A 23,506-nucleotide genomic window follows, 5' to 3' on the forward strand; every position below is an offset into this window, starting at 1 on the left:
AGGGTGCAGGAGGGGACTTGGGGCAGGGTGTCAGGCCAGGAAGGAGGGTGCAGGGGGGGTCTTGGGGCAGGGTGTCAGGCCAGGAAGGAGGGTGCAGGGGGGGTCTTGGGGCAGGGTGTCTGGCCAGGAAGGAGGGTGCAGGAGGGGTCTTGGGGCAGGGTGTCTGGCCAGGAAGGAGGGTGCAGGGGGGGTCTTGGGGCAGGGTGTCTGGCCAGGAAGGAGGGTGCAGGAGGGGTCTTGGGGCAGGGTGTCTGGCCAGGAAGGAGGGTGCAGGAGGGGTCTTGGGGCAGGGTGTCTGGCCAGGAAGGAGGGTGCAGGAGGGGTCTTGGGGCAGGGTGTCTGGCCAGGAAGGAGGGTGCAGGGGGGGTCTTGGGGCAGGGTGTCTGGCCAGGAAGGAGGGTGCAGGAGGGGACTTGGGGCAGGGTGTCAGGCCAGGAAGGAGGGTGCAGGGGGGGTCTTGGGGCAGGGTGTCAGGCCAGGAAGGAGGGTGCAGGGGGGGTCTTGGGGCAGGGTGTCTGGCCAGGAAGGAGGGTGCAGGAGGGGACTTGGGGCAGGGTGTCTGGCCAGGAAGGAGGGTGCAGGAGGGGTCTTGGGGCAGGGTGTCTGGCCAGGAAGGAGGGTGCAGGGGGGTCTTGGGGCAGGGTGTCTGGCCAGGAAGGAGGGTGCAGGGGTGTCTTGGGGCAGGGTGTCTGGCCAGGAAGGAGGGTGCAGGAGAGGTCTTGGGGCAGGGTGTCTGGCCAGGAAGGAGGGTGCAGGTGGGTCTTGGGGCAGGGTGTCTGGCCAGGAAGGAGGGTGCAGGGGGGTCTTGGGGCAGGGTGTCTGGCCAGGAAGGAGAGTGCAGGAGCGGTCTTGGGGCAGGGTGTCTGGCCAGGAAGGAGGGTGGAGGAGGGGACTTTGGGCAGGGTGTCTGGCCAGGAATGAGGGTGCAGGAGGGGACTTGGGGCAGGGTGTCTGGCCAGGAAGGAGGGTGCAGGAGGGGTCTTGGGGCAGGGTGTCTGGCCAGGAAGGAGGGTGCAGGAGGGGTCTTGGGGCAGGGTGTCTGGCCAGGAAGGAGGGTGCAGGAGGGGTCTTGGGGCAGGGTGTCTGGCCAGGAAGGAGGGTGCAGGAGGGGTCTTGGGGCAGGGTGTCTGGTCAGGAAGGAGGGTGCAGGAGGGGACTTCGGGCAGGGTGTCTGGCCAGGAAGGAGGGTGCAGGAGGGGTTTTGGGGCAGGGTGTCTGGCCAGGAAGGAGGGTGCAGGAGGGGACTTGGGGCAGGGTGTCTGGCCAGGAAGGAGGGTGCAGGGGGGTCTTGGGGCAGGGTGTCTGGCCAGGAAGGAGAGTGCAGGAGGGGTCTTGGGGCAGGGTGTCTGGCCAGGAAGGAGGGTGCAGGAGAGGACTTGGGGCAGGGTGTCTGGCCAGGAAGGAGGGTGCAGGGGAGTCTTGGGGCAGGGTGTCTGGCCAGGAAGGAGGGTGCAGGGGGGGTCTTGGGGCAGGGTGTCTGGCCAGGAAGGAGGGTGCAGGAGGGGACTTGGGGCAGGGTGTCTGGCCAGGAAGGAGGGTGCAGGAGGGGACTTGGGGTAGGGTGTCTGGCCAGGAAGGAGGGTGCAGGAGGGGACTTGGGGCAGGGTGTCTGGCCAGGAAGGAGGGTGCAGGAGGGGTCTTGGGGCAGGGTGTCTGGCCAGGAAGGAGGGTGCAGGGGGGTCTTGGGGCAGGGTGTCTGGCCAGGAAGGAGGGTGCAGGAGGGGACTTGGGGCAGGGTGTCTGGCTAGGAAGCGGGGTCAGGGTACACTTTCATAGACTGAGAACTGGTTAAAAAAACAGGAAACTAAGTGTAGGAATAAATGGTAAATTTTCAGAATGGAGAGGAGTAATTAGTGGTGTTCCCTAAGGGTCAGTCCTAGGACCAATCCTATTCAACTTATTCATAAATGATCTGGCAAAAGGGGTAAACAGTGAGGTGGCAAAGTTTGCAGATGATACTAAACTGCTCAAAGTAGTTAAGACCAAAGCAGACTATGAAGAACTTCAAAAAGATCTCACCAAACTAAGTGACTGGGCAACACAATGGCAAATGAAATTTAATGTGGATAAATGTAAAGTAATGCACATTGGAAAAAATAACCCCAAGGATACATATAATATGATGGGGGCTACTTTAGCTACCACTAATCAGGAAAGAGATCTGAGAGTCATCGTGGATAGTTCTCTGAAGATGTCCACGCAGTGGCAGTCAAAAAAGCAAACAGGATGTTAGGAATCATTTAAAAAGGGATAGAGAATAAGACGGAGAATATCTTATGGCCCTATATAAATCCATGGTATGTTCAGATCTTGAATACTGCGTACAGATGTGGTCTCTTCATCTCAAAAAAGATATACTGGCATTAGAAAAGGTTCAGAGAAGGGCAACTAAAATGATTAGGGTTTTGAAACGTGTCCTATATGAGAAGAGATTAAAGAGACTGGGACTTTTCAGGTTGGAAAAGAGGAGACTAAGGGGGATATGATAGAGGTCTATAAAATCATGAGTGGTGTGGAGAAAGTGAATAAGGAAAGTTATTTACTTGTTCCCATAATATAAGAACTAGGGGCCACTGAATGAAACTAATGGGCAGCAGGTTTAAAACAAATAAAAGGAAGTTCTTCTTCACACAGCGCATTGTCACTCTGTGGAACTCCTTGCCTCAGGAGGTTGTAAAGTCTAGGACTATAACAGGGTTTAAAAGAGAAATAGATAAATTCATGGAGGTTAAGTCCATCAATGGCTATTAGCCAGGATGGGTAAGGAATGGTGTCCCCAGCCTCTGTTTGTCAGAGGATGGAGATGGATGGCAGGAGAGAGATCACTTGATCAGTATCTGTTCGATTCACTCCTTCTGGGACACCTGGCATTGGCCACTGTCAGCAGACAGGGTACTGGGCTGGATGGACCTTTGGTCTGACCCAGTGTGGCCGTTCTTATATTCTTCTTATTATTATTGAATATGTGTATTGTGGTGGGACCCAGAAGCCCTAGTCATGGTGCAGCATCCCATTGCTCTACTGCTGTACAAACTAGGGATGTTAAATATCGGTTAATTGAATAGTCGAGTAACCTCATGAATTCTTATTGGTTAGTCGACTCTTCTATAGTCCCTGTGGGCAGGGCCAGCAGCAAGTTTGCCCCACTCCCAAGGAGCCCCTACCACTCCATGTTCCTGCTTCTGTATCACAGGCAGCAGTGCAGGGTGCTAAGTAGAAGCTGGTCTGTGAGGGAAGCCAGTTTAAAAACCAGCTCCCCTCCCGGACCAGTTGCCTGTCACCCTTTGCTGATGCCTCTGATAAAGAGGAAGCACCGCAGGGTGGCAGCAGCCCTGTCGGGGGGTGTGTGTGTGTGTGTGTGTGTGTGTGTGTGTGTGTGTGTGTGTGTGTGAGAGAGAGAGAGAGAGAGAGAGAGAGAGAGAGAGAGAGAGAGAGAGAGAGAGCGCTCCCAGACCTGGCAGGAGCTGGAACTGAGCTGGGCTGTCTGCCTGCTCGGCTCCTAATAGTTTTAAAGGAACATGCCTCTCAAAGGAATTTTTGCCTAACATTCCATATGCGTTAAAAAATCCCCCCCACATTAGGGTTGGGAGGTGGCAGGTCAGGGACTCAGAGTTCCCTAAGAACAGGGGCCTACAAGGACTATGACTCCCACCCCTTGTAATAAGTGTACACAGCTCCACATCACTGACAGCTGTTTCAAAAGCAAAGGGGGCCCTTAGCCACAGAGAGTGGCAGCTGCAGCCTTCATGGCTGCTACAGTCATGTGTGCCATGTTGAAATCCCTGTTTGTGCTCCCTAGAACTCTGGCAGGGAGCTGTCCCTGTTGGTGCTGGCCTGTCCCGGGGTGACACCATGTGGAGTAACACATGTAATTAATTTCTCAGTTGGATCTGTGGGCCAGGGTGCAGGAATTGATTCTGTTCCTTTGCCCTGTTCACCCTCCCCTCCTTGAGGGGATATACATGCAGAAAGCAGGTAACATGCTGCAGGGCAAAGCACATTTCCAATGTAGGTGGATTTGCATGAATTAGGGATGGTTTCCCTGAGCAGAGAAGGCCTGTAAAAGGGTGATGTTCATTCTCACAGGAATATGATATTGCTGTGGCATAATAAGCGTGGGTTCGAAAGGTGAAGATTTAATGATTTACAGTGCAAGGCCTTATCTTACCTGAGGATTGTAATTAACATGCTCTGTGTGACTCAGACCCTTTTCTGCTTTCCAGTTGCTTTTCAGAACTTGTAGTTTTCACCATCTTTACAATTCTCCGCCCTAATCATAAACCAGAGTAGCGTTTATTTTAACAAACGAAGGAGATATTCCCAGGGCCTCAGGAGCCCAAGTGGCATAGAAAATGACTGGGATTTGTGCCCTGAAATTCCTTAGCTACTTTTGAAACTATCCCCCTCAACAAATTAGAAGAAACAAAAGACAGAACTATGTAGCACTTTAAAGACTAACAAGATGGTTTATTAGGTGGGCCAGACCCACTTCCTCAGATCAAATTGTGGAAGAAAATTGGCATGACCATATATACCAAAGGGATACAATCAAAAAAAGTGAACACATATAAAAAGGACAAATCAAATTTCAGAACAGAAGAGGGATTGGGGGGGGGAGGTTAATGTCTGTGAGCTAACGATATTAGAGGTGATAATTGGGGAAGCTATCTTTGTAATAGGTTAGCTCACAATTTGATCTGAGGAAGTGGGTCTGGCCCACAAAAGCTCAACACCTAATAAACCATCTTGTTAGTCTTTAAAGTGCTGCATAGTCCTGTCTTTTGTTTCAGCTAGACCAGACTAACATGGCTACATCTCTATTACTAATCTACATGTTTTGTTAGTCTACAAAGTGCTACCAGACCATTTGTTGTGTTTTTCTGTAACAGACTAACTCGGCTACCCCCTGAAGCTCCTGACAATATCTGGTGCTTCAAAACCCTAGTTCCTGGAGTCCTGTGATTAGAAGAGACTCATCTTTTAAGTTTCTAGCCCTCATGGTTGCAGAGAAAAGTGTGAAACTGTGCAGTTTTGGGGGGAGATTTTGGGACTGAGTGAGCCAAATACTGGACTAAGTCAAATTGATCAGATTGAACGAGCCAGATTTCAGCAACCCTGCATGTGGTTTTCAGGTCCATGGACCTTAGTTCCTGGGGTGTACAAAGAGGACTTAGGGGGGCATGACCATTTTCCCTATCTTTATGGCTAGATGGGTGAGCAGGCTTGACTCCTCTGCCTGTTGTAACCTGGGGGCTCATCATGGGAAAGGCTGAGAATCAATGGGGGATGAAGGCCTTATGCTGCTCTTGCTCTGAGTTTTGTATTAATTATACTAGGAATCACCGAAAAATTACTGGATTTTCCATTCCTGAAATGAACGGCAGCTAAATTTAAAGCCACAGTAAATGGAAACAGGTCTTAAAGGAGTTTAGCCCGTCTGTGCACTTCCGAGGGAGAATGGCTCTGCCTGGATCTGAAGGAGGCGAGGGTGGTTTTTATGTCCAGTAATAACGTTTATAGCTCCTCAGGCTCAGATAAGAGTAAGTACCTCTCATGCTGCAGCGTAAGCCGATGGCCTGCTTGGGATTGGGGCATCATTTTTTGTTACCACCTAGGCACATCCTTGCACAATCAGCCCAGCGCATGATGGGGGTATATTAACTGTGCTTTGAAGTTGCCGCTGCTGGCAGGATTTCTGAGGCCAAACTAAATGAACCAGTCATTTGAATCCAGGGTGGCAAATCCTCGGCAAGGTCTGTTTTATTCCATGTCTGCATTGGGAGTTGCAAGGTTTGCTTTGGCTGCAGGATGCACAGAACAGGAAAAAGACAGGAATCCAAAGATGTCAGCATAGCAATCCTATTACTTTGGGGTAAGAACAATTGGTGCAGTGAGTTAGTGTAATTTGCACTGAGCAAGTGTTTAGTGGAGAATTATTAGCTGGTGCAGCTACCCCAGGGAAGACATTTCTTAGTATAAACACATGGCAATTGATTGTCCCTATCCAAAGAACATACTGTCTAAATAGGCAAGGGTTGGAGAAAGGAAACTTTATCACCCTCATTTTACAGTACAGATGGGAAATTGAGGCCCACAGAGATTTGTGTAATTTGCCCCCACTCACCCAGGGCATCTGTGATAGCACCAAGAATTAGTCAGATCTCCTAAATCCCAAGGGCAGCCTTTCTCTTGCCTATGGAGGTCATATTTAATGTCTGGGGAGGGGTCATAGTTAATGTCTGGGGGAGGGGTGCTTCTTGCATCCTTGGTTACTTGCTTTTCCTGCTGCGTACAAGTGATGCTTGTATTGTCCATCCATTCTCCTGTAAGCAGCCTCCACTCTTGGCACATCCTTGTGACTTAGAAGGGGGATGAGGCGGGGGAGGTTAATGTCTGTGAGCTAACGATTTTAGAGGTGATAATTGGGGAAGCTATCTGGTGCATTGCATGTGGGGGCTCCTAGTTGCCTCTTGTTGTACCTCCTGGCAGCGAGCTGGGAGGCCACACCCTGGGACTTGCAGTTCTTGCTAGCTGCACCTCTGCACTGCACTGTGGCTGGTAGAATGCACTTTGGCCACAGCTGCCTAGTTCATTTCACCTCCAGTATCTAGCAGGTAAGGAGCTGCTGCCTCTCCACTGCGCCTGAACTCCAGGAAGGGGAAATGGGGGCGGATGGGGGGAAAGAAGAAAGCTCCCCTCTGTGGCTGGGGAGCCATTATGATCAATTTTGCCAAAGGAGTTTAGTTTGTTAATGTCTCAGCATTGCTCTGGCCTGGGTTGTCCCTGGCAAATAGCATTTAGCACAGAGAGGTATCTCAGAGCCACCCTCTTTGGACTGAGCCCAGCCGGGGGCTAGATGAATTCAGCTCTGTTAGTGCCTGGCAAAGAGAAAGCCTCCTGGAAGCAGCCGGGGTGCCTTTAAGAGCTGCGGTGTGGAGTGATTTGTCAGCAGACCATTTTCCATTGTACTTTGGCCCTGTGCGCTGGACACAGATCTCTCAGGACTGGCGAGGTAAGAGGACACTGAGTGCCTTTTCCCCAGAGCAGTTGTTTGGGGGCTGAACGGACTCCGATGCAGGAGAGCTCAGCGCAGTTGTTTGTGGTGGGAAGGGTTTTTTCTCAGCACCGCATGAGGCTGCAAGGAAGAATTGGACTGTGGCCTGAGGACTGACCGTTGGATCAGATTGGGACAGTGCCACAGAGACACAGAGGGGTGACTCTGTGGTTCAGAGGAGCTTATGGAATGATTACAGAAGAGCACTCATGGAAGAAGGGGTTTCACAGCCAAGCTGGGGGTTGTGTGGCATAGAAAGAAAGGAGATGATGTCCGAGATAGACCACTGGGGTGCTGAGATCACGGCCTGCCAGACTGACCATTAGTGTTGTATTGTCTCCTGGCTCTCCTCTGTCTGTCTGTCTGCATCTGCCTGTTGCTTTGTGTCTTCTACTCAGATCAGGAGCTCTTTGGGCCAGGAGTTGTCATGTTACTGGTTGCACAGCACTGAGCGCGGTGGGGTTTGGGCCATGACTGGGGCTCCTAGATGCTGCCACAGTTCAAATTTTTTGAAATAAATGCTGTGTAGACAGCACCAAAACTTGACATGAGCTATTTTGAAATGAGCTACGCAATTGATGTAGCTCCATTTGCGTAGCTCATTTTGAGCTAAGCCCTGCTGTGCAGACACGTCGCACACCCTTAGTTCCAAGATCTTTGTGCTTACGCCCCTTTTCCCAGAACGAGGAGTTTGGTCTGTGGAGGAATGTCTTCCTCGCGGCTAGGAAGGGCTAGCAGGGCTCCCAGACAGAGCGCGTTTGCTCTTCCGCAAAACAAAGCAGAAGAGCAAACGCGTTCCCTGGACGCGGCAGAGTTTTCCAGTATCCCGGAAACACCCGCCAGTCTAGGGGTAGCCCGTGTGAAGAGGAAAGCTGCAGCCGTGCCGTTGGGTGACATGCCGGGCATCTGGGCTGTCCGTGTTGCCTGGACAGGAATGGTCAGTGCTGGGTTCTGCTTTTTTATGCGGAAGAGCAAACGCGCTCTTTCTGGGAGCCCTGAGTACCTCATTCTAAATCTCTGCCGAAAGAGGAGGCTTTTCTGCCATTTGGCCCCACCCAGACGGGGCCAAATGATGGGAAAGCCTCTTCCAGAAAAGCAATCGGAAAAAGCTACACAAATTGCAGAGTGCAATTTATTGTAGCTTTTTTCAAAAAATGGTGCTAGTGTAGACCTAGCCATGGGGAGGGCATTCCTCCACAATGCGGAGATAACCAAGTCCTGCTGGAAGGAGCGGTCATTCTAGACGGGTCCATATCACCCACCTCTCTGTGGATTCAGGTAGGTTGTCTGTGATTCCCACTGCCCTAGCAAAGGTGCCTGGCAGGCGAAAGGAGGCTGTGAATAGGAAGGCTCTTGTACTGCAGATGGGGTGTCCAGAGCTCCTGTGACCCCTGGGCTTCATGCGTCTCTCCCAGGAAAGTGTATGTCTCTCCCTGCTGCCAGCACATAGATTCACAGGTCTCTTGTGTGTTTTGATGTACAGGGGCATGATGGCTGAAGATCCCCTGTGCCACCCTGCCCTGGATCAGACAGCTGGTGAGGAGTTCCTGCAGGAAGCTTTTCAGATCATCCTGGAAGAAGCTATCAGGAAAGGCACAGATGTGACAGAAAAGGTGGGGTCCTGAGTCCAGGGGGGCTGGGCAGCCCAGGAGGCTGGAGTGTAGCCCCAACTTGTTCCATAGGGTAGCCTGTGGCTGGCCCATCTTCTGTATGGGTGGGGAGGGATTTTCCCTCTTCGTACACAGGCATGTGGCAAAGGGCTGCTGTTTCTAAGCCGAGATGCTGCCAGTGGTGATCACTGGCCTGCCTCCAGGTGCCCTTTGCCTGGAGCAATGCTGATTAATGGCTTTTCCAGTCCCTTAGCAGGAACATAGAGAAGCAGTTCAGTGGGCCTTCTCCAGTGCCACCCCCTGCAGTCCCAGCACAGGCTGCTACTTGAGCACAGGCTGCCCTGGCACAGATTCCATGGTCACCCCCTACAGCATACGCCCAGACCACATAGCTGGCAGCACATGCTTCTATTGGTGCTGCACATCTGCACATGCCTTGGTGCATAGAAAATATATTCTGTACATGGATGGAAAAAATAGAGAGGATGTTGAGCCTAGTACGTCTAGATGGACTGGCCCAGTGCCTTAGAGAGGAGAGCAGCCAGAGGCTGCGTGCCGGTACCCGTCCATGAATCCTGGACCCACTCAAGTCTTGGATTGTAAGTGGGGAGGTGAGTGTGCAGTGTGAGTGGTCTAGTCCCCTCACTGGGACTGTCACACTGCTCTGCTGTCCGCTCTCCTAGGGGAGGGTCTGGCAGAGCTGCGGGCACACCGGGGCACAGAGCCTGGAGGCCTCACTCTGGGAGGCAGGCAGGCAGGCATCCTCCCGCTCAGGGTTGTCTCAGGAGCAGCAGGAGGGATGGCGGCTGTAAGGAGAGCTTCTCGCTGATGTGCTGCTCGGATTCCACTCCCCCCAACCTGTGCAGTCCTGGCACTGAGCCAAGGCTGCACGGCTGCTCCAGAGCCAGGGGACCATTCTAGACTCCTGCATTGCCCAAGGACGGTGCCAGAGGGGAAGTACCAGAGCTAAGTGCAGAGGAGAGTGCATAGAAATGAGCTGCTTGTCCCCTGCTGACCCTTAGGCAAGACCCAACTCCTTCTGCCCCTCGGCCCCCCTGGAGGAACTCCCCTCACACAGGCACAGGGGCTGGAGACACCTGGCTCCCAACCTCTTTGAGTATTCCGACCCCTTTTCAGTCTATTACAGTTTCACAGACCCCCCCGGCCCTGGGGAAAAAAAGAAAAAGAAAAGAAAAAAGAAAAGTAAGGATCAGGCCCACCGTAAACTTTCCATGGGTCTCCTGCAGTACCGTCAAGGACCACCAGGGGTCCGCAGACCACAGCTTTTGGTTCTGGACATCCAACACTCCGGTCATCTGGAGAAGTGGGCTGCGCCCACGAAAGCTCATGAGCCCATCGACATGTTTTGTTAGGCGTTAAAGTGCTACCGGAGCGTTTGTTGTTTTTAAGTTTATCCTGTACAGACCAACTCGCTACCCCCTGAAGCTGTTCTAAGTATACCTTGACTTTAGTAAGGCATTTGACATGGTCTCACATGACTTTCTTATCAATAAACTAGGGAAATACAACCTAGATGGGGCTACGATAAGGTGGGTGCAGAACTGGCTGGATAACTGTGCTCAAAGAGTAGTTATTAATGATTCACAATCATGCTGGAAGGGCATAACAAGTGGGGTTCTGCAAGGGTCTGTTTGGACCGGTTCTGTTCAATATCTTCATCAACAATTTAGATATTGGCTTAGCGAAGACGCTTATTAAGTTTGCAGATGATACCAAATTGGAAGGGATTGCAAGTGCTTTGGAGGATAGGGTCAAAATTCAAAATGAACTGGACAAACTGGAGAAATGGTCTGAGGCAGTGGTCCCCAACCTTTTGAGGTTGTCGGGCGCCAGGGGGCGTGGCTGTTCGCCCGCCGGGCGCCAGGGGGCGGGGACACTTGCGCGCCCGGGGGCGGCCCCCCCCATAGCCGCATGCCCAGGGGCGGCCCCCCCCATAGCCGCTTGCCCGGGGCTGAGGCCCCCCCCGCAAGCGCCGCGCGCCCGGGGCCGGCGCTTCCCCCCGCAAGCGCCGCGCGCCTGGGGCCAGCGCTCCCCGCAAGCGCCGCGCCATGTGCCCGGGGCCAAGCCAGCCCCGAGCACCTGGCGGGCGCATGCAAATGCCCCCGCAGGCACCGTGTTGGGGACCACGGGTCTGAGGTAACTAGAATGAAATTTAGTAAGGACAAATGCAAAGTGCTCCACTTAGGAAGGAACAATCAGTTTCACACACACAGAATGGGAAGCGACTGTCTAGGAAGGAGCATGGCAGAAAGGGATCTAGGGGTCATAGTGGCCCACAAGTTGAATATGAGTCAACAGTGTGATGCTGTTGCAAAAAAGCAAATATGATTCTGGGATTCATTAAGAGGAGTGTTGTGAGCAAGACACGAGAGGTCATTCTTTCTCTCTGCGTTGATTAGGCCTCAGTTGGAGTGTTGTGTCCAGTTCTGGGCACCACATTTCAAGAAAGATGTGGAGAAATTGGAGATGGTCCAGAGAAGAGCAACAAGAATGATTAAAGGTCTAGAGAACATGAGCTACGAAGGAAGACTGAAATAACTGGGCTTGTTTAGTTTAGAAAAGAGAAGTGTATATGTGTGTAGCATGTAGCAGTTTTCAAGTAACTAAAATGGTGTCACAAGGAGGAAAGAGAAAAATTGTTCTCCTTGGCCCCTGAGGACAGGACAAGAAGCAATGGGCTTAAACTGCAGCAAGGGAGGTTTAGGTTGGACATTAGGAAACACTTCCTGCCTGTCTGGGTGGTGAAACACTGGAATAAATTGCCTGGGGGGTTGTGGAATCTCCATCCCTGGAGATATTTAAGAGCAGGTTGGACAGACGCCTGCCAGGGATGGTCTAGACAGTGCTTAGTGCTGCCGTGAGGGCAGGGGACTGGACTCGATGATCTCTCAAAGTCCCTTCCAGTTCTAGGAATCGAGGTTTCTACCAGGCTCACCCCCAGCTGACCTGCAGGGGACACCCGGCTGGGGAGGGCCCTGCTTGCTCCATGCCCCCCAGAGCAGGAAGCACCCAGGGAAGGGTTGTTCTCCTGGTGCAGCAGGGCCAGAGCAGACTGCTGACAGGTTGTCTCTGTCCCTTCAGGTCTGTGAGTGGAGGGAGCCCCATGACCTGCAGCAAATCCTGGACCTGGAGCTGAGGAGCAGCGGGGCTCCCCAGCAGACAATGCTGGACCACTGCCGGGACATCATCCGCTACAGCGTGAAAACATGTAGGTGATGAGACTGTAATGGCTTGTCCTGGTGCCCCCACCTCCTGTTGCTTGGGGGTGTGTCAGAGGGAGAACAAGGCTCTCAGGGCCCAAATGTGAGGCCAAAACTACAGCCATAAGGGACAGCCGCACAGCTGTACCATACAAGCAGGGCTGTATATGTCACTGGGCTCCAGCCAAGTGTACAGGCTGCAGCCCAAAAAGGGTAACAGCCCTAAAACTGCCAGAGCTCACAGAGATTCTCCTCTGGCTCCAGTGGCAGGGGCTGTATTTATGGACACGTGGCTGGAGGCCGCCAGTGCAGGGCTGAGCTGGTGCCAGGTGTCTGCTGATGTTCCATCTGATCTAGCTCAGGTCTAGTGAAGACACAATCTCTGTTTCCTGCTCTTGTCCTGTGTTAATCTCTCCCCCCACCCAGGTCATCCGCGTTTCTTTAACCAGCTGTTTTCGGGGCTGGATCCTCACGCCCTGGCGGGACGCATGATCACCGAGACGCTCAACACTAGCCAGTATGTCCTTGCCTGCTCCCTGTCGGAGTGCCCGGAGCCGTCCAGAGGCAGCACATCTCGGGGGGTGGGCAACCACAGGGCTACAGTGCAGCGAGAATGCAGGGCCTGCTTGCTGCCAAAAGAATAGGAATGAGGGGAAATTCACAAGGAGGGAGGAAAGTTCTGGGCCCTCATCTTTGCCCCAAGGACCCGGAGGCTGCAGGATCTCTCCTTGGATGTTGTGGGCTTGGCTCTCATGAAAGGAAAAGGCTAAAATCCCACCAAAGCTGGTACAGTGCGGGCACAGGACCTATGCGGGCTCCCCCATGCACCCTGCCAGTGCACCTTCAGCTTTATTGCCGTCCCTGCTGTTCCCACCCTATGCTCCACCGGCTCTGCTGGTGCCCTCAATCCCAACCCACAGCCCCCCACTATTCCTGCCCTATGCTCCACCGGCTCTGCTAGTGCCCCTCAATCCCAACCCACAGCCCCCCACTATTCCTGCCCTATGCTCCCCTCAGCTCTGCTGGTGCCCTCAATCCCAACCCACAGCCCCCCACTATTCCTGCCCTATGCTCCACCGGCTCTGCTGGTGCCCCTCAATCCCAACCCACAGCCCCCCACTATTCCTGCCCTATGCTCCACCGGCTCTGCTGGTGCCCTCAATCCCAACCCACAGCCCCCCACTATTCCTGCCCTATGCTCCACCGGCTCTGCTGGTGCCCCTCAATCCCAACCCACAGCCCCCCACTATTCCTGCCCTATGCTCCACCGGCTCTGCTGGTGCCCTCAATCCCAACCCACAGCCCCCCACTATTCCTGCCCTATACTCCACCGGCTCTGCTAGTGCCCCTCAATCCCAACCCACAGCCCCCCACTATTCCTGCCCTATGCTCCACCGGCTCTGCTGGTGCCCCTCAATCCCAACCCACAGCCCCCCACTATTCCTGCCCTATACTCCACCGGCTCTGCTAGTGCCCTCAATCCCAACCCACAGCCCCCCACTATTCCTGCCCTATGCTCCACCGGCTCTGCTGGTGCCCTCAATCCCAACCCACAGCCCCCCACTATTCCTGCCCTATGCTCCACCGGCTCTGCTGGTGCCCTCAATCCCAACCCACAGCCCCCCACTATTCCTGCCCTATGCTCCTCTCAGCTCTGCTGGTGCCCCTCAATCCCAACCCACAGCCCCCCACTATTCCTGCCCTATGCTCCACCGGCTCTGCTGGTGCCCTCAATCCCAACCCACAGCCCCCCACTATTCCTGCCCTATGCTCCACCGGCTCTGCTGGTGCCCTCAATCCCAACCCACAGCCCCCCACTATTCCTGCCCTATGCTCCTCTCAGCTCTGCTGGTGCCCCTCAATCCCAACCCACAGCCCCCCACTATTCCTGCCCTATACTCCTCTCAGCTCTGCTGGTGCCACTCAATCCCAACCCACAGCCCCCCACTATTCCTGCCCTATGCTCCCCTCAGCTCTGCTGGTGCCCTCAATCCCAACCCACAGCCCCCCACTATTCCTGCCCTATGCTCCACCGGCTCTGCTAGTGCCCCTCAATCCCAACCCACAGCCCCCCACTATTCCTGCCCTATGCTCCACCGGCTCTGCTGGTGCCCTCAATCCCAACCCACAGCCCCCCACTATTCCTGCCCTATGCTCCACCGGCTCTGCTAGTGCCCCTCAATCCCAACCCACAGCCCCCCACTATTCCTGCCCTATGCTCCCCTCAGCTCTGCTGGTGCCCTCAATCCCAACCCACAGCCCCCCACTATTCCTGCCCTATGCTCCCCTCAGCTCTGCTGGTGCCCTCAATCCCAACTCACAGCCCCCCACTATTCCTGCCCTATGCTCCACCGGCTCTGCTGGTGCCCCTCAATCCCAACCCACAGCCCCCCACTATTCCTGCCCTATGCTCCTCTCAGCTCTGCTGGTGCCCCTCAATCCCAACCCACAGCCCCCCACTATTCCTGCCCTATGCTCCCCTCAACTCTGCTGGTGCCCTCAATCCCAACCCACAGCCCCCCACTATTCCTGCCCTATGCTCCCCTCAGCTCTGCTGGTGCCCTCAATCCCAACTCACAGCCCCCCACTATTCCTGCCCTATGCTCCACCGGCTCTGCTGGTGCCCTCAATCCCAACCCACAGCCCCCCACTATTCCTGCCCTATGCTCCACCGGCTCTGCTGGTGCCCCTCAATCCCAACTCACAGCCCCCCACTATTCCTGCCCTATGCTCCCCTCAGCTCTGCTGGTGCCCTCAATCCCAACCCACAGCCCCCCACTATTCCTGCCCTATGCTCCCCTCAGCTCTGCTGGTGCCCCTCAATCCCAACCCACAGCCCCCCACTATTCCTGCCCTATGCTCCCCTCAGCTCTGCTGGTGCCCTCAATCCCAACCCACAGCCCCCCACTATTCCTGCCCTATGCTCCCCTCAGCTCTGCTGGTGCCCCTCAATCCCAACTCTCAGCCCACTCTGCTATTCCACTCCCAGGTGTTCTTGGATCAGGGCTTTCGGCTGGTTAGCCCTCTGCAGTATGGACCAGTATCCTCTCCCATGAAATCCCATGCACACTCTCTCCCCCTGGCTGCGTACCTTGCTGGAGTGTGGCTGGGTGGGTTCGTCTACACGGCACACTTACCTCAAAATAAGCCGCAAATTGTAAAGCTTATTTTAAGGGAATGTGGAAATCAAGCACTATTCCCAAACATCCCTTACCTCAGGGGCTACGTCTACACTGCCCAGTCTGGTGCAAGAACATATGCAAATGAGCTGCCATTTTTGCCCAAGGGGCTTTTGCACAAGAACCATTCTGCCTGAAAATAAGCAGCAGAACTGCCCTTTCACAGTGCAGACTGCTCCTTCTTGCGCAAAATGGCGGCTCATTAAGTATGCAAATGAGGCCTGGTGATATTCATCACCAGGCCTCATTTGCATATGTTCTTGCGCAAGACTGGACAGCGTAGACATAGGCTTAGGTTGCAGGGACGCCGGAATACACATTTGTTATTTCAAAATAACGGACGCGTTCAAAAGACACAGAATTGCTATTTCAGGGTACTTCCAGTATCCCGAAATAGCACCACAGTGCAGACATAGCCTGTGTGTCCCAGGTACACCTATGAGATTGCCCCTGTGTTCGTGCTGATGGAGGAAGTGGTGCTTAAGAAGCTACGGGAGCTGATTGGCTGGGACAGTGGAGACGGGATATTCTGTCCAGGTGCGTGAGGCTGGTAAACCAGGGGCATCCAGGCCCTTTTCATGAACTGGGTTTCCTGCTGGGACTGGGGAGCTAGGTCCCATTGCCAGTCTGGTTAATGTCCCCCGCACAGATCCAAAGTGAAGGTGCAGGGCCAGACTCCTCACTGAGGTCAGTTGAGGTAGCTCCGTTGCTATGATTGAGCTGCACCAGTTTTTCCAGGATCTGACCCATGACCATAGAGCTCAGAACTGCCAGAGTCCTGCAGGGCAAGGAGATCCCTGAACAAAGTGCATGAGCAGTTAGTGCTGGGGGCTTCCCCTTCAGCCTCCCCTCCCTCGGTCTTGACCCTTAGCTAGAGAAAATGACCAGAAGTCTAAAGTGCAGACAATACTATCTTTTGGGGCTGTTTAAATGTGTGCAGTCAGGTAAATGCATAACTGCTGGTAATTTCAGCAGTTACACGTTTACACACAGGGAGCAATAGCTCCCACAGTGCCACCTGTCCCCTTCCCCCGCTGCCTCTGATACAGAGGCAGCAGCATGGGTGGATGGGAGAGGAGGCAGCTCCGGAGGAGTCAGTGTGCCCAGGGAGCTGGGCTTAAAAGCTAGCTCCCCCCATGCACCAGCTCCCTCCTGCACTGCTGCTCTGAGATAGAGCCAGCAGTACGGGGGCACTGCATGTAAGTTAACCTATGAGCCCATGTCTACACTATGAGGCTGTGTCGACATTGGCAAGATTTTGCTCAAAAACTTGCTGCCTGTCTATACTGGCCGCGAGTTCTTGCGCAAGAACTATGACGCTCCCGCTCAGGATAAGCCTTCTTGCGCAAGAGGCCAGTGCAGACAGGCAACATGAATTTCTTGCGCAAGAAAGCCCGATGGATAAAATGGCCTTCAGAGCTTTCTTGTGCAAGAGCATCTACACTGGCACGGATGCTTTCAAACAAAAGCACATCTCCTGCGCCAAAGCACATGCCAGTGTAGACGCTCTCTTGTGCAAATACTCTAACGCAAAAACTCTTGTGTTAAAGAGAATTTGCGCAAAATCTTTCCAATATAGACGTAGCCTCACATCCCTAGTTCGTTTCCAGCAAACATTCTCAGCTCTTTTCTTCATCTGGAGGGGTTAGATTGGATCCGAACATTACGGATGGCCCCTGGCCCCTGTTCCTTCACAATTTTGTTGACAGCTGAGGTGCAGTGGCACAGGCCCCTCTTGCCTTTGCTGGGTTTGGATTTCTGTTCCTCAGCTAGAAGGGCTGTGGGGTAGGTGCCTCCTTGTCTGGGTAACCAGTCCAGATACTTGGGCAAAACAGCCCAAACACTTCCTGTCAGAACCCCTCACCATCTCTGGCAATGCTGACTTCTCTTTAGTAGCTTTTCCATCCTCTCCTCAACTGTTAAGGTTTCTCTCCAGCCTGTTCTGCCACTCTTCCCCCACCAGGGAAAGCTTTTTAAAAGGCCCAGGCAGCCTGAAATGAGATCAGCTGGCCCTAATTGATTTACAGCAGCCCCCTCTCAGCTGCTTCCACTCCACCTGTGATAAGGCTGGGTCAGCTGCTCCTTGCTGCCTTGAAGTAACCCTCTCCTCATTAGCTAGGACTCTGCTTTTTAGAGCTGCCTCCCCTGCAGGTTTGGGATGTGACTGGAGGCTTTGCAGGATTGCTGCTTAGCCAAAGAACAAGGTCTCAGATCATCACAGTGGCTGCGTCTAGACTGGCATGATTTTGTGGAAATACTTTTAACGGAAAAGTTTTTCCGTTAAAAGCATTTCCACAAAAGTGCATCTAGATTGGCATGGATGCTTTTGCGCAAAAGCATCCATGGCCAGTCTAGATGCGGTTTTGCGCAAGAAAGCCCCGATCTCCATTTTAGCCATCGGGGCTTTTTTGCGCAAAGCAGTTCTTCCCTGTCTACACTGGCCCTCTGGTGCAAGTATTCTTGTGCAAGAGGGCTTTTTCCCGAGCAGGAGCGTGAAAATATTTGCACAAGAAGCACTGATTTTGTACATTACAAAGTCAGTGCTCTTGCGCAAATTCAAGCGGCCAGTGTAGACAGCTGGCCAGTCTAGACGCACCCAGTGAGAGAAGGCTTATCCACAGGTAGACTTGGGATTTTGATTCCTTTTGTACCTCTGCAACTAGCCGAGTGAAAAGAACACAGCTAAATCCATAACACAGAGGCCTTTGCAGACAGGCCTGGCTAGCTGTATTCTAACAGCAGCTGACATAAGGGGCACGTTTAGCCCATGGCGCACACGTACTGGACAGAGCCTGACTGAGCCCTCCCCACAGTTTGCCTTTGCGGCTCACTTAAACAGCAACAACAGAAGCTGACCTGTGACCAAAGCTTTCTCTTGAGCTTTGCTTTTTGGAGGCTGCTTCTCTGTAGAACTCCCCCGATCCGTAGCATTAGTTCCCTCTGCCTCAGAGAGACCCTCCAGCCTTTTCCATGTCCTGGGTTAGACCCAACAGGACCTCCCTTGCCAAAGGAGGCAGCAGAGATACCCCAGTCTCTCTCCGGGGGTTCTGGCACCTGGCAAAAGAGCTTCTCATGCAGAGTCCTAGAGCCTGTTGCCCTGATGGTGCTGCACCACCCAGGAGCTCCCCCTGGTGGTAGCCAGGACTCCAGCAGGATGAGCTTCTCGTGCAGTCCTTGAACCCTGATCAGGGACGCTTCCTCCCTCCCCCCACTGCTGTCCTTGTTCCTGTCCCCGCCTGCCCTGCAGCACATGGGGAGTGGGCGACAGGTTTGCACTGATCTCTGTGGGTTTGTTTCCCTGCAGGAGGCTCCCTCTCCAACATCTATGCCATGAACGTGGCGCGGTACCAGCGCTTCCCGGACAGCAAGAGGACGGGGATCTGGGCGCTGCCGAGACTGGCAGTGTTTACTTCACAAGAGGTGCAGGCTGAGGTGTCCCCTTCACTTGCCACGACAGGAGCACAAGAAGAGGGGCTGGGTTTGTCTCCCTGCACGATGAGGCGCTGCAGTGTCCCCTCCCAGAGCATGGCCCACTTGTGCCCTCAGCCACTTGGCTTGTCCCATGTCCTTCTCCCCCATTTGGCCAGCCTGCCATAATAGCACATAGACCAGCAGAGGGAGCAGGGGCTTTTGGGGCCCTTATCAAGGAGGAAGCATTGCATTGTGGGATGGAGAGAGGTCCAGGATGCCCCGGTCCTGGATTCTGTCAGCGGTAAATGCTGGAGAGGTGTGGGAAGAGGAGAGGATCCGGATTGACAGTGCAGCTCAGGGAACATCAACCCAAGGCTTCTTGCTGTAACATTTTTCTGCTAATTTGGACAAGACCAAAAAGCCCATAATTGTTGTTACTTGTCAAAGCCCTTTGAACGCTCCTCTTACCAGCGTGCCAGGGAATCCGCTGCATCAGGTCTCCAGGCCGCCTGTGCTGGGGCCTTGGCGGAACAGCACTGCAGGGCTGACGTATCACAGAACACACAGTCCAGGACCAAGTGGGGCACTCACTTTCTGCCGCCCTGGCCCCAGGGAGCCCGCAGCTCTCCCCTGTCAATTACATTTCCTCCTACCGCCAGGGAAAGAACCTAGGACCCTGCCGCCCAGCATGCACTTCTCTAACCCCTAGAGCCCACTCCCCTTCCAGAGCTCAGAAAAGAACACAGGACTCAATGCCCTTGCCCTTCACCAAATGACTGACTCCCCTCCAGAGGTGAGCTGGCCTGACTATCAGAAAGAGGAATGAGCAGGGCTGAATGTCGTGCAGCTGCTCCCTGTTTGGTTTCTTCATAATGATAATTAGCTGTTAGTTGTTAAGGGCAGCGTCTGGGCCTGTCCCATAGGCCTGGCTGATTGGCATTTGCATAGCATTTGGATGACAGCCGAGTGGCCCGTGCCCTGCAGTTTGGTTGGGGCTGGACCTTGGCAGGAGTCTGTGCTGATTCCCTCCCTTCCGCCTTCTCCCACAGAGCCACTACTCTGTCCAGAAGGGGGCAGCTTTCCTGGGCATTGGCACCGACAACATCTACCTGGTCAGCGTGGATGAGAGGTGAGCGCTCTCCGGGAATGCTTGTGACTTGGCACTGGTGCCATGGGCCTGAGCGTGCCTCTTGCACCCCTCCTGGCTGAAGCTGGACACTCCGGCAATCCGTGCTCCTGCCCTGCTGCCTACAGCAGCCCCTCCTGGGGTAGCTGAATGCTCCCCACCACCAAGGACAACCCCTCCCTTTCCTTCAGACTCTGTCTCTGAAGGAGGCCGGGGCAGCCGTGGCTGGGAGCTCCCAAAAGCCCTCACTCCTATGCAGGTCCCGTCAGTGACTTGCTGGGCTGAGAAGGGAGCAGAGTGGCTAAGAGCTGCTCCCGACGCTTCCCTTTGGCCACATGCATGGACTTGGGAGAAGATTCCCTCTCTACCCGTGTGGAGTCGGTCCCGCCAGGGCTCGTTTGTGCTCTCACCCTCAGGGGGAAAATGATACCTGCGGATCTGGAGAGACAGATCAACAAGGCAAAATCGGAGGTGAGTTTGGGGTAGGGGTCTGGCCTGTGGAGCAGGGAGCAGCCTGAGAGGACCTCCTCCCCACCCGGTAACACCGCAGCCCACCCACTGCCCCATTCCCTTCCAGGGCGCGTGTCCTTTCTTCGTCAACGCCACCTGTGGCACCACGGTGCTGGGAGCCTTCGACCCGCTGGTGGACGTGGCAGACGTGTGCAAGCGCCACGGGGCTTGGCTTCACGTGGATGTGAGTCCCCCAAGGGCCGAGCAGGGAAATGTGTCCAGGGAGCGAGGGAGGGCTCTGTCCCTGGGCACACACAACATTGGCAGAGACAGGGAGGGATGGGGCTAGGAGAGCAGATAGAGATCCTAGGAACCTCTGGTTCCCACAGCCTGGCTGCATAGACCCCTGCACTGCTGTATTCCTAACCTGCATGGCTTGTCTCCACTGCAGAATTCGCTGCTGCTGGAGTGGGAAGGGTCCTGGAAGCTCCCCCCGTCCACGCACACAGAGCTTTGCTCATGGTCAGTGCTAGTAACACCACTAGGGCTCAGGCTGAGGCTGACGTGAGCACAGCTGGTGCGCAATGCAACGTTCAAGAGCTGCTATGCCTCCAGTGCATCCCCCATCCCGGGCACTTGGACATCAGTTTGCTCATGGCATCTCTCTGGTCCCACATGCCCGGACTGGGGGTCACCTGCAAGTTCCCGTAAGCCAGTTTGGTGCCGGAACCAAGGGCTGCGTTTCTCTCCACGTGCACTGGGCCTCATGCAGAACCCGGGCCGGATGGTCAGGCTCTCCACCAAGGCAGGGGATCATAGATCTCACAGCAAAAGAAGAGGCCCTAGGCTGGGCTAGAGGGACCATCTTAGACAGGGTTCCCTTTGGCTGAGGGTGCCACAGGCCCCGGCTCAGGGGGTTTCACTCCCCACTGGCTAAAGTGCCGCTGTCTCTCCTTGGCAGGCTGCCTGGGGTGGGAGCGCTCTGCTGTCCAGAAAACACCGACATCTCCTGGACGGGATAGAGAGGTGGGTCTTGTCCCCAAACGGTGGCAGGGGGAGGGGGATTAAATGTCACGTTCCCAGCTTCATGAGAGTGGTGGATGGCAGAGCCCGTGAGCCCAGGCAAGGGGCTTCCTACACAGGCCTTTGATCAGGGTGACAAATGTCAAGCATAATGAACATAACATAAGAACGGCCGTACTGGGTCAGACCAAAGGTCCATCTAGCCCAGTAGCCTGTCTGCCGACAGTGGCAGCACCAGGTGCCCCAGAGAGGGTGGACCGAAGACAATGATCAAGCGATTTGTCTCCTGCCATCCCTCTCCAGCCTCTGACACACAGAGGCCAAGGACACCATTCCTACCCCCAGCTGACAGCCTTTTATGGACCTAACCTCCATGAATTTATCCAGCTTCTCTTTAAACTCTGTTATAGTCCTAGCCTTCACAGCCTCCTCTGGCAAGGAGTTCCACGGGTTGACTACACGCTGTGTGAAGAAGAACTTTCTTTTATTAGTTTTAAACCTGCTCCCCATTAATTTCATTTGGTGTCCTCTAGTTCTTCTATTATGGGAACTAATAAATAACTTTTCTTTATTCGCCCTCTCCACACAACTCATGATTTTATAGACCTCGATCATATCCCCCCTCAGTCTCCTCTTCTCTAAACTGAAAAGTCCCAGTCATTTTAACTTCTCGTCATATGGGACCTGTTCCAAACCCCTAATCATTTTAGTTGCCCTTTTCTGAACCCTTTCCAAGGCCAAAATATCTTTTTTGAGGTGAGGAGACCACATCTGTACACAGTATTCAAGCTGTGGGTGTACCATAGTTTTATACAGGGGAAGTAAGATATTCTGTCTTATTTTCTATCCCTTTCTTAATAAGTCCTTTGACTATTCTCTTCCACTATTTGATCTGAGGAAGTGGGTCTGGCCCACGAAAGCTCATCATCTACCATCTTGTTAGTCTTTAAAGTGCTACATAGTCCTGTATTTTGTTTTAATAATTCCTAGCATCCTATTTGCCTTTTTAACCGCCGCTGCACTCTGTGTGGAAGTTTTCAGAGAACTATCCATGATCCCTTTCCTGATTTGTCATAGCCAAATTAGCCCCCATCATACTGTACGTATAGTTGGGGTTATTTTTCCCGATGTGCATTACTTTACACTTATCCACATTAAATTTCATTTGCCATTTTGTTGCCCAATCACTCAGTTTGGTGAGATCTTTTTGGAGTCCCTCACAGTCTGCTTCTGTCTTGACTATCCTGAACAGTTTGGTATCATCTGCAAACTTTCCCACCTCCCTGCTTCCTCCTTTCTCCTGATCATTTATGAATAAGTTGAACAGGATTGGTCCCAGGATTGGTCCCATGAGAGTGGTAATGGGGTTGAGCCTCCCTGCAGCACAGTAGCTTGTGCCTGTGAGGCTCTGAAATTAGCACACCGTGATGTCGGTATTGGTGTGTGCAGCGAAAAGCCCCTTCCTTACACCTCTGGTAGCTGCCCACCACCTCCAACCCAGTGCACTCAGAGCCTTCCTTGCGCTCCCCAGCTCACCTGCCCTGGGCCTGGCCCAGCCGCTCTGGGTGTCTCACTGCATCTCTCTCCATTGCAGGGCGGATTCGGTGGCTTGGAACCCCCACAAGATGCTGATGACGGGTTTGCAGTGCTCCGCCTTCCTGCTCCGAGATAGCTCTGTAGGTCGCCAGGTCTTTACCGCCTCTCCCTCCCCTGCCCAGGCAGGTGCTTGGAGCCCTGCTGTGATGAATGCCATTACATGCTGTTGCCTCCTGCTGAAAGAGGCTGGGAATGAAGTAGCAGAGAGCTCCCCCCATAGCCAGTTGTCCTATACCACTCCCTGAAGCGCCTCCTACAGGGGGAGCCCAGGACTGCAGTAGTGTAAGCTCCCCCCACAGCCAGTAGTCTTGCCCCACGCCCTACAGCCCCCCCTGCTGGGAGAGACTGGGACTGGAGTAGCCCAGAGCTCTCTCCGCAGCCTGCCCCACTCCCTGCTGAAAACTGGGAAGTGGCGTTTTTGTGAACATCTAGATCCAATCCGGCTCCACCTGGTCTCCATAGCACCACTTTGTCCTTGCCTTCCTTGGGGCCCTGATGGTAACGTGCTGCTCCCCTCCCATTGCAGGGCTTGCTGCAGAGATGCTACTGCGCCAATGCCACCTACCTCTTCCAGACTGACAAGTTCTATGACATGGCCTACGACACGGGGGACAAGACTGTTCAGTGCGGCCGCAAGGTGGACTGCCTCAAGCTGTGGCTCATGTGGAAGGCCAATGGGACCGAGGGGCTGGAGAAGCGAGTGGACAGGGCCTTTGAGTTCACAAGGTAAAGAATGGGGGAGACCTGCGTACCCTGCCCGGCACGGGAGTGATGCTGCCTGATCCTCACACAGGGATGGTGTCTGGGGCTCAGTCGTTGTTTTACCCCCTCTCTCC

At 54.0% G+C, this 23,506-nt stretch overlaps 1 protein-coding gene across 4 annotated transcripts in view; it reads left to right on the forward strand.

Moving 5' to 3' along the window:
* CSAD (cysteine sulfinic acid decarboxylase) overlaps positions 1 to 23,506 on the forward strand; it is a 32,356-nt gene that overhangs the window by 4,942 nt on the left and 3,908 nt on the right. Inside the window, exons 1-12 of one of the 4 annotated variants that reach the window (XM_075915921.1) lie at positions 6,869 to 7,012; positions 8,538 to 8,667; positions 11,767 to 11,893; positions 12,312 to 12,402; positions 15,495 to 15,601; positions 18,369 to 18,484; positions 19,525 to 19,604; positions 20,018 to 20,072; positions 20,179 to 20,295; positions 21,013 to 21,077; positions 22,669 to 22,750; positions 23,197 to 23,396. In XM_075915921.1, coding sequence (XP_075772036.1) covers positions 8,542 to 8,667; positions 11,767 to 11,893; positions 12,312 to 12,402; positions 15,495 to 15,601; positions 18,369 to 18,484; positions 19,525 to 19,604; positions 20,018 to 20,072; positions 20,179 to 20,295; positions 21,013 to 21,077; positions 22,669 to 22,750; positions 23,197 to 23,396 — 1,166 coding nt within the window. In that variant the 5' untranslated portion in view covers positions 6,869 to 7,012; positions 8,538 to 8,541. Of the gene's footprint in view, positions 1 to 6,868; positions 7,013 to 8,114; positions 8,333 to 8,398; positions 8,668 to 11,766; positions 11,894 to 12,311; positions 12,403 to 15,494; positions 15,602 to 18,368; positions 18,485 to 19,524; positions 19,605 to 20,017; positions 20,073 to 20,178; positions 20,296 to 21,012; positions 21,078 to 22,668; positions 22,751 to 23,196; positions 23,397 to 23,506 lie in introns of those variants that run through there. The other 3 variants (XM_075915922.1, XM_075915920.1, XM_075915919.1) reach the window with 3 other exon arrangements.

Source organism: Pelodiscus sinensis, unplaced genomic scaffold (assembly GCF_049634645.1).
Source record: "Pelodiscus sinensis isolate JC-2024 unplaced genomic scaffold, ASM4963464v1 ctg94, whole genome shotgun sequence".
In the NCBI taxonomy this organism is placed as follows: domain Eukaryota; kingdom Metazoa; phylum Chordata; order Testudines; family Trionychidae; genus Pelodiscus; species Pelodiscus sinensis.